This window comes from Urocampus carinirostris, chromosome 3 (assembly GCF_059441175.1).
Source record: "Urocampus carinirostris isolate Australia breed hairy pipefish chromosome 3, RoL_Ucar_1.0, whole genome shotgun sequence".
Lineage (NCBI taxonomy): Eukaryota > Metazoa > Chordata > Actinopteri > Syngnathiformes > Syngnathidae > Urocampus > Urocampus carinirostris.
In genome coordinates, this window is record NC_142351.1 from 52,827,924 (window position 1) to 52,838,805 (window position 10,882).

Below are 10,882 nucleotides of genomic sequence, written 5' to 3' on the forward strand. Positions count from 1 at the left end.
TACTTGTGTCTGAGATGGCGCCGCCATACCTGTACTTTGTTGGTAAATATAAACATCCCCCCTTCAGATTGGGGTTTATATGTGGCAAGGTGAGTGACGCAGGATCCTTTAGCAGTTTTAGGACTGCAAATACTGACTAGCGGAGTAACACTCGAATGCACCATCCACTAACAGCAGTAGAGTTACAAAATGCTGTTATCAAGAAAAGTAATTGCCTTCCAGGAACGTGTTCCTTTGTAACACAGTCCCAACCAGAAGTGGATGGAGTAGCCAAAAATGTTACACAAGTAAAAGTACTGTTACTTTAAAATAATATTACTCAAGTAGAAGTCAAAGGAGTCGTCTAAATACTTACTTGAGTAAAGGTAAAAAAAGCACTCTGTGAAAAAACTATTCAAGTACTGAGTAACTGTGGGCGACATCGTATTAATTGATTTGTTTAAAACAACCAATCAGATCATCAAATGATCAAAGTCCATCCAATAAACCAAAAAATACATTTAGTTCAATTTACATTTACTTGAGTACATGAACTCTGTTACTACCCACCTCTGGTTCCAACACTGTTCATACACACAGATGGACTTTAAGGACTTTTATTTAAGGAAGAGCCAAGAAGAGCGATTATTCAGGGCTAAAATTGGATTTGCAAAACGCATCTCGTCTCCAAATTTTAGGTGGCCGAGATGTACTCCAAGGTCTGCAAGACGGCCAAGAAGAAGAGAGCCGAACCCGGATCTCCGCCGTCCAACCCTGGCTTCAGGACCTTGGGTCGCCCCGACCGGGACCGGGAGCGCGAAGGGGGCTTTAGCGTGGTGGTTAAGCCCCAGAATTGGGCCCCCCACGAGGGCAAAGTGCCCTCAGGCTTCCTGGACGACCACTGCTACGAATCCTTTGGGGCCATTGAGTGTGAGCCCGCGTACGAGAACCTGGAAGGCGCAGGTGGCTGGAGACGGGAGCCGGTGCCCAATACTTGCGCCACCTTGCGTCCCCGCAGGAAGAAGGCCCATCAGCCCCTGCAACAGCCGCCCCCGCCGCCCACGCAACATAACCCCAAGTTGCAGCATCTGCCTGCCAAAGCTTTGCTGCTACCTGGTGACAGCCTCTACGAGAGCATCAGCGACCTCAAGCAGGGCTCCACCAACTCCAGCACCACCACCATATTCACCTTCAACGATGGCATGGAGATGTACGTCACCGGCCTCTGAATAGGTCGTCGTCTCTTAGTCGAGCAGTCGTCTCGGTCTTTCCCAACTTTTTCTTTCTCCTTTTCTTAAAGAGCAGTATTTTTCTCAACATCCAGTTTTAAAGTGATTCAAAGGTAATGAAAGGGTTCCCTTTCACTGGTTATGATAAAAGATGAGACTGATTACTGTAAATTCTGTACTACGAGCTGCCACTTTTTTGCCGCTGCAGCCACCAATGACACCACAAAGAAAGTTTCCACTCCTGTGTGGCAATCTGGCTCTATTCTCCATCATAAAGTTTTCCTTGCACTATTGTCTAGAGGAGGGGTGGTGAACAAGTTTGACACAAAGAGCCGACATTTTTAACTCTTAAGAGTCAAAGAGCCTCACCAAGCATTGACCGGCATTAGATGTAACCTACACAGATGATTGGCAGTCAGTTATGTGTCTGGAGCAGCATAAAAACAACAAATTTGCCAAATTAATTTCAAAATATTAATTATTACTTGTTATTACCCCTGATGGATTCAAGTGTGTTTTAAGAGGGGGAAAAAACCAAACATGAAACGAGGCAAAGTGCCACAATATATAGAAAATATCATGAGGCAAAGAGCCGCATTCTTATTGGCCAAGAGCTGCCTGTTCGCCACCCCTGGTCTCGAGACATCATAGGGGACGTCGCCCTTTTTCACGTTCTCTTTCGGTGCAGGGATAACTATGTGTTCTTATTTGTAATTACCACTTTGAATGGTCACATGATCTACAAAAAAATTGATCTGTATTACTTCATTTGTATGGCTGTTTAAATCTGCGGCTTTAAATCTGGCTCGCACAAAGACAAAATCAAGTTTTGCTCTCAAATTCGAGCATGCGGCTTTTAATCAGTTGTGCTCTGTAGTCCGGAATTTACGGTACCTTCACAGGACTGCCAACCTGCCTCTATAAGCTTGTATCCATCAGTGAAATATAGAACTAAAAAAAATGAACCTTGCCATTGAACAAAAACTCAGTCTCGTCTGCTTACAGGGGAAATTTCAGGTTGAATCAAACGTGCGCGATCACTACAGGCTGTCGCTGTTTGATGGCACTTCTCGCTCTTGAGTCTGTGTTGGGGCGAGTCAAAAAACGGACCGTGACCAGTCGACGGCGGAGATTTTAAAAAGTTGATCTGTGGAGATGGACCAGTGACAGTACTCAGCAGGCCATCATAAGTGAAGTTAACTCTTTTATGTTAATTGGCTCAAATGAACTCTCCTCCCTCCTTGTGGGCGGAAGGCTTGAGCACTTACGCACAAAGGAGGAAGAGTTGGCGGAATAGCACAAAATAGATGCTGTGCAAGCTCGCAAGGCATTTTTCTCTTGATTAGTTCATTTTCAAATACAGCAGGAAGTAGTTTCTCCAAGGACAACATGCATTGCCCACGGGGCTGTTATAAAAATAGCTCACTGGTAACGGGAAACATTGGTTTACTAAGAGGAAATTAAACGAGTTAAAAAAAAAAGACTTAAAATATTTTTTAAATCATACTTTCTAACACCGATTTTTTTCTTTCCCCTTATTTTATTTTGTCTGGCCCCCTGTTCTTTTCCTAACCCAATCCTGCGGTGAAGTCCCCAACAAAATACTGAAACATCAGTCAATAAGAGCTGTACATTCCCGAGCAGTGATGTGCGCTGAAGTTCGTGCCGGTCAGATATACAAATAAATAAATCCTCCTCTTATTCAAAATTTGATTAACAGAACAATAAAAGCAATGTATAAATTGTAGCATAGAAAAAAATTTAAACATATAAATTGTCAAGAACCGGAACAGGAGCAGGACCCAGATGCGTAACATTTCTCACACAAGCTTTATTTTAGGGGAAATGGGGCAATCATGCACGTTAACCCAAACGCCAGTGATTCAGTGATCGCTGGGCCGAAGACGTAAGGCAGCTGTCTGGCGTGGAACGACAGGAAGCCAGAGACCGACAAGATCGATACCAATTACACGAGCAGATACCTGACATATGGGGTCGATACTGGACAGGACGGGACAGACAGGATTGATATAAGACACTGGAGACGGGAGTCCGATAACAAGCAGACGATTTTGGGCAATTGGCAACCGTGACATAAATAAAGACTACACGCCACTCCTTTTGAATTAAAGCATCAATGGATCTTTCATTATTGTCCGCCAAGTCAGAATTCTTGGTCTTTCTACCCTCTGCCATGATGATCAGCACTGTAATAATTTACATATTATTTCTATTAATAATATCCATAATACAATGTGAAAATTCATTGATTTTAAAAAGAAAATCCAAAAATCGTAAGGTTAAAGGAGAGAGAACTTAACACTAGGGAATATAACTTTTTATCATAGTTTTCAATTTTATGTTTTGATAACAGGTGGGGCTCACTTGCCTCACCTGACCGTGCGTCACTATTCTCTAATTGAATAGATCCCAATGAAATTGAGTTTGAAAGGCTCTCGTCCATGTTGGGTTCATCCTGAAATTTGACTTTTGATATCAAAATAATGAGTATCTCGTGTCAGCTCTCACACCATCCGGTCATTTCTAGAGGAACACAAAGCAAATATTGTGAGCAAGTAAATTGTACTTTTTGCCATGTGATGGAAAAGTATTTTTTGATTGTGCCTGTCACTTTATGTCGCTGACATTGAGGTGAAAACTGATGGTGGTGACCTTATCCTTTTCAACTGGATTACAAAAGATGGGAACGACCGAGAGAACGTTTGAGCCGAGGATGACCAAACCGGTCTTGCGCCCCGCCCATCTCTCACCTGCACACTGTTTACATGACGTCATGCCTTTCCCGGCCGGGCCCCAGGAGCCTTAAGTACAGAGATTTCTGCGTTTCCGGCGAAGCGTTGTCCCATTTGGAGAGCTTCCAGGAAATCCAAAGCTTTTGAGCACAATAAAGCATTGCAGAGCAATCAGTAGGTAGCATTAGCGCTCGTCCGTTTGTCGACGACAAGCTTGAAAAGCACAAGGAGGACCAACACAAACTCTTCCTCATTTCTTGCTGCTTAAAATCCTCGACGGGATAGAGAGATATAGGAAAAAGCACAGCCATGAGTAGCACTTTTGAGCGGGCCTTCCCTGAAGTTGGCTGTGATGTGATTCAGGAGGCGGCTTCAATGATTCAAAGCAGCAAATTTCTCATCAAAATACTGGAAAGCTCAGGGACCGAGACAAACGTTGATCATTTCCTGGGGGGATGGGGTCAAACCCAAGATGTCAAAAACCTTGTTTAATATTTTTAATTGGCCCGTCTTTAGCAGTTGTCCAGGTGTACGGAACATTTCTTTAAGGAGACAAAGCGACTTTGAAGCAGTGTATTTACTTGGTAAGGGGGCTGCCATTTTAAAAAATTGTGATTTGGGGAAGGTGATGGATTGAGGATGACTTAAAAGTGATGTGTGATGCCGATAATCTAAGATAAAAATTGAAAGTGCTGTTCCTGATCATTAAGCATCTCACAGCTATGCTAAGCTAATCCAGTGTCCGAGACGCCGGCCTCCAACGCAGAGTAGCAAAGAATGAGCCAACAGAAGGAAGAGATTCATATTGGCAAATGACAAAGTCATTGGATAACTCATTCGATAAATAAAAGTGTGACTTTTTCATAGAAACCACAAACTTTTGAACACTAGTGTATTTTTTACGTACTACTTGATGAGCAGAAAATCAGTATATAAAATAAAAAAAAACTATCTGCTGCCACCTTCTGATATGGATGAATGTGAAAGTTACTCAGGTGATCACTGGAAGAGCGCAAAAATACTGAACAATGGCATGCATTTTTGCTGAGATAAAATTGGTAAATTTCCTGTGGCACACTAGACAGGGTCTCACCGTACATTTGTGTCTCCTGGCACAGTGGTTAAAAAAGACACTGTACAACCAAACGTTTATGAGGACACAAATAAATCCATAATGCAGTAGCCCAACTATAGAATTACCAGAAATCTTGATAACATTGGACAACCTTAACTTCCCATGGCCCCACTGTCAAAATTAAGTCGGACTTGTCAAGTCACATTATTTGTACAGGCCGTTATCACGAAAAGCAAGGACATCAATCAGTTTTTATAAAGTAATCACATAATATTGGTGGGGACAAAACGACGATTGCTCGATGTTGATGGCGACGCGTCCCCTTTGTCCTTGCCACAACTACTTCCCGGACAAAAAGTCTTAAAGGTTGGGGAGAGAACAATCATGGCAGCCTCCGCAAACCCCCTCTCAACAAATCGTCCGACTTCGAAACACAGATCCGACATCTTGGGCTTAGTCAATCTTTTGGAAAAAAGAACAGCACACTTTTTTTCCCACATTCCTCCTCAACACTGGCACCAAGCATTTTCATCTTCCATGCAGGCCTACTCTTCCCTGCGTCATGTCGGGCCGGCGTGATATGAACTAAAAATTGTTGCCTCTGCTGTCTGTAAATGAATTGTTTTACTTTGTTGAGCCTGTCCTGCGCTTTGCTTGGTACGAGTTGCATGCTAAAAAAAATAGTGGGGAGGCAGGAAACAAAACAATGTCGAGTTGTATTTATATTAATGTTTTTTCTATTGTTGTTGTTTTTTGTTTTTTTTTGCTAGTGTGTTGCTTTATTTCTGTCAAAGAAAAGGCCAGTTTTAAGTCGTTCTGCAACACAAAGAGGGCGGAGATGCTTGTCTTACACAAGGCAGTCGCGATGTGCCAGCGCAACTCGTCCATTTCAGTGACTATGTCGCCTTCGGTTGCACCGTAGCTAGTGCCTGGCCAATGTTAGCGTGTGCTCTGTCCAAACACTCGCTTTACGTGTTCAAAGGTTGTGGAAAGAACGTAAAGAAGAAAAAAAAAACACAAAAAACAGTGCCACACGCGAGACAACTTCTTGGACGATGAGATAATTTGACCAAATATTCCAGGCAAAGTGTGTGATTATACTGTATGTTGATGCAACGTGTATGTACATTACAAAAGAGAATAAATATATCATCAGTGTCAGGAAATCTATCTTTTTCTATGATCAATTGTGTTCAAGAACGAGTACACTGGTGACAAAAAACAGCTGCAATGTCAGAAAAGGAACCCCTGTAAAAATCTAGTGGGTTTTTTTTTCTTAAAACCGTGAGAACTCGGCCGTTGAGAGTCGCGCCCGTTTCTGCCAAAAGGCGGGGCCTCATGTTTTGTGTTTTCAGACGACAGGGTCTTGTGCTCCAGCGGCGTGTCATTCAAGTGCAAAAGATTGTATTGTTTTACATCAAGATTACCGGTACTACTCCTGAATTGTCAGTCAAGTTTATACTTTTGTAATAAAGTGGCAATTTAAAAACAGATGCTTTATCTCATAGTCTCGCTTATTGAAGAAACAAATTTTGGCGAGGAGAAAGAAACCACAAGATTATATGATCACTCATTAAAAATTCTGAATAGGTTCTCCCAATTTTTGAAAGCAACTCAAAAAATACTTTCCTAAACAACATGTATTGCACCTTTCTTTGGGCCAAATGTGGCCCGCATCATCATTTTTGGTGGCCCACGAGACAATGATGAGAGAAGCACAAGAGAAAAATGAGCCACAATGACACATAGTTTTAAATATATCCACTGGGTGTCGCCAAATCCGGAGCCACTCGCAAAGCACCCATTGTAGCTGTACTTGCTGACTAACTTTAATCAATCAGAGAAAATTGGGGAAACCCATCCCGTTGTTATTTTACTTAAAAGCTGCAGACGCTCTGTTTAGGCCAATATGAAAGATATAAAATGTAAAAAAAAATAGAACTTGGGTGTCTTCACAGACGTTTGAAGAAGCATTAGCTCCTTTCTATAATACAAATGAAATCTAACAGTGCACTTTCCTTATTTATCTCAACCTTTTCATCAAGAAATAAAAAGCAGAAAGCCTTACATCATTAAATCAATCAATTTTTTGTATGTTATTTGTGCCACTTTCCATCTGCAAAAGTTTGTCCTGGATAAATATACTGTAGTGGAAATTAATTGACTTAGTGGAAATAAATTGAATATTGTTTTTATTTTATCTTTTTCTTTTTTTTAAATGCACAAGTAATAAACAGTACAAAATAATAAATTTAAGTCGAGGAAAATATATTGAGAGTAAAAAAAACGTATTATAGTCAAATCTTACCTCCCTGAATTATAATTCAATTGGGAGTTTTTATTCCAAGAGTACAACGTGCAGCATCAATTCAAGAATATAATCCAACACTAATTTTGTAATTATTTGACTGTATTCTTATTGTGTGTGCACTGTGCAGTAATGACTTTTTTACCAATTCAAATTTGTATCTAGTTATTTCTTTATTTAAATACATAAGTTATTTTGATATAGATACAAAAATGTATAAAATGCAAAGTCCTTTGAGAGACCAAAATTCCTCGTACCTTCCATAAATCACAAAAACAAAAGACGTAACGTCATCAAAAATGAAAGCCACAAGTGGTGCGTATTGTACAATGTGATACTCATTTTGAAACATTGCTAAGGTTCGGCTCATCTCTGAAGAGCGGGATGGTGCTTTACACCAAAATCAACGGCGACCGGATGATGAAAGTGCTGTATTTGAGTCAGATCAAGATCAGGATACTTATCCTGCTATTGGTATCCATAGAAAACAGTACTATTTGTTTCATGTGGGGGAGCAAACCCCCGACCAAAAGAATGGGCCTGCAAAGGGATAGGCGTCACCAGTCCGTACTTACCCAACACACACAACAGGTGGTGCCCCTATGAGCCAGGTGGTTAAGGGATCAGTGAACCGTGAACAATTCACTCACAAACTTCTCTTTGTTGCTCACAAAAACATGAAAAAGACAATAGCGGGCGGACGGGCGGGAGGACGGACGGGCGGACGGGCGGGCGGGCGGGCGGGCGGGCGGGCGGACGAACGGACGGACGGACGGACAGACAGACACTTTATTCATACCCGCAGGGAAATTCACATACATTGTTTAATGAGCTTCCTTTTAAACGATTCTCTAGGGACATACAGCTAAATGGGGTCTGTTGGTGTTACCCCTTGACTGTAGACTGCCATTGAGACTGTGCCCTATACTGGACAGAACCACTACAAATTCCAGATTTGCATGTCCCAAAGACGGCTCGCATGTAACGATAGAGTAAAGAATTGCACGAATTCCATTTGATCCTTTAGCCAGATGTAGGCTGCTCTGAGCACTACATTGTAAATGATTATTGTTTGCCTTTTATCCTGATTGTCTTTTTGATCTCCTTTTCTCTTTGAAATCTTCATTGCATGTTTACTCTTGGACTTCCATGTCCAATCTCGTTGCATACAACGTTTGACAACGTTGATATTGAGGCACAGAATGTGAAACCCCTCTTTAAAAGGACACCCTGCAATATCAATGACAATAAAGGGAATTAAATTCAATGATATGAGGACAGAAAATGACGCTCAAAAACGCTTTCGAATTCAGGGCACCCTCCTCGCCAATATTGATGCCTGTCTGAGGAGTTACGCGTGTTCGAGCGAGAAGGGGGGTGGGGGGGGGGCGACAAGGGGAAGAAAAAATGGGTCACCCCTTGAAACAAAAAGCTTGTCGGTGACATGGCAACCGCCTGCCGAATTTCCATTGGGCGCCTTGTCTCCATGGCAACAGGTTCACCTTGAGGCAGAAGTCACGTGGTCAAAGCGAGGGAGTATTGAAGACGCTGCGTGCGTGTGTGCGCAATCGTGTGACATCCATCGTGCGAGCCAAAAAAGCAGGTACGCGAGGACGTGGGGGATATGCGTTTGTACCACGTCTTCAATGTCGAGTGACGCGAATGAGCGCGCGAGTGAGCAACAACGTACGCGATTTGGGACGAGGCAACGCGAATAAATCATTTCAATCAAGCAGTGGGCACGAGTGGCAAGTGCGACGAAGAACACGACGTGGGAATTAGGCTCCTTTTCTGGTTTTATTTTCATTGCCAAGCCACTAAAATAACAGTGAATATTTCACGTTTACACTCACACCTATCCCTGAGTGGTGGCCTTGAGCAAGTGTTTGAAATATATTTTACTATTAATCACTTTTATTTTATGAATTCCATCTTCTGCTCTGCCTAACCTCACCAAGATTGCGGGGGTGGGTGTTTGGTGGGGGGAGGAAACAGGAGCCCATCGCAGCTATCTTGGGGCAGTGGGCACTCTGAACTGGTTGCCACCCAGTTGAAAAGACAATCATTCACACGCCCATTCACACCTAGGGACAATTTGGGCCAGCCATTTAACCATGTTTTTTTTAATGTGGGAGGAACACACACAGGCACAGGGAGAACATGCAAAAAGTTGCATGTGGCTCTCTAGAGCTGCCCCCGAGGCTCCCTGGAGATTTTTCAGAATTTCAGACATTTCAATTCACATTTGTGACTTTCGATGATTTGATAAAATTAAAGAAATAACAATGCCAGATCCTGTGCCATTGTAACAAATATACTACTTCAAACTTATGTAATATAATGGTCTACATTTATATAGCACTTTTCAAGTCAAGAAGACCTCCCAAAGTGCTTTACAACTTGCTTCACACTTTTCCCTTTTACATATATCACGGAGGAACCGGGAATCGAACCTGAGACCTTTGAAAGATGAGCGATCTACCCCCTAAGCTCATGCCGCCCTTTTCTTCCTCCTGCAGTCACTTCATATTTTTGTAAATAATTGTTTCAGAACAAATTCAAGCAGTTATTTTGTAAAAATGTCACAAAATACTGCAAACGGAAAGTTTTCGGTCGGATGAGTATTACCCTTCAGCATAGTGGGCGCCTGCGAGAAAGAAGGAAATGTGCTGTGTTTGCAGGGATCCAACCACCCATACCGCTCACCCAATAGAATCCATCCACTCCTAACGCCCAATCAAATTGCTCAGTGTACTTAGTGTATTGGCGTTTTGGGGAGTTTACAGTTTGCACTGTGGGTTTTCATCATGAAGTGTCTCAAAAGTGAACATACATTATTTAATGAGCTTCCGTATAAATAATTCCTTCATGACGTACAGCCAAAAATGGTGTCTGTTGGTGTGACACTGTCGTGGAAACTGTGCCCTTTATATATTGGACTTCTGCAAGCCGTATGTACTCATTAAAAGAGCCATATACTGTATGTTCCCAGCAAAAAAAAAAGGCAAAGAAAGGCGTCATTCCTTTCCTTTGGAAGAGTGAAGCTTCTGTATCTCTGTAGGGGTTCATTCAACAACTGCAATATTGAGTGTTTCTGCAATTAAAATAGTAATATGAAATAATATATACTGGACTGTCTCAGAAAATTAGAATATTGTGATAAAGTTCTTTATTTTCTGTAATGCAATTAAAAAAACAAAAATGTCATACATTCTGGATTCATTACACATCAACTGAACTATTTCAAGCCTTTTATTATTTTAATATTGCTGAATTTGGCTTACAGCTTAAGAAAACTCAAAAATACTATCTCAAAATATTAGAATATCATGAAAAAGTATACAAGTAGGCTATTCAACTAATCACCTGAATCATCTAATTAACTCGAAACACCTTGCGAGGGTTTCCTGAGCCTTAAAAACACTCAGCTTGGTTCAGTAAACTAAATCACAAGTATGGGGAAGACTGCTGTCCAGAGGACCATCATTGATACCCTCCATCAGGAGGGTAAGACATAAAAGGAAAATTCTCAAAGAGC

The 10,882-nt window shown here is 41.7% G+C and overlaps 1 protein-coding gene across 4 annotated transcripts in view; it reads left to right on the forward strand.

Annotated features, from left to right (window-relative positions):
* The window catches only part of LOC148370081 (uncharacterized), a 28,899-nt gene extending 22,370 nt beyond the window's left edge, over window positions 1–6,529 (forward strand). For all 4 annotated transcript variants that reach the window (XM_088332412.1, XM_088332411.1, XM_088332410.1 and 1 more), the window contains one exon: window positions 678–6,529. In XM_088332412.1, coding sequence (XP_088188538.1) covers window positions 678–1,208 — 531 coding nt within the window. In that variant the 3' untranslated portion in view covers window positions 1,209–6,529. The remainder of the gene's footprint in view (window positions 1–677) is intronic.
* The last annotated feature ends 4,353 nt before the right edge of the window (window positions 6,530–10,882 follow it).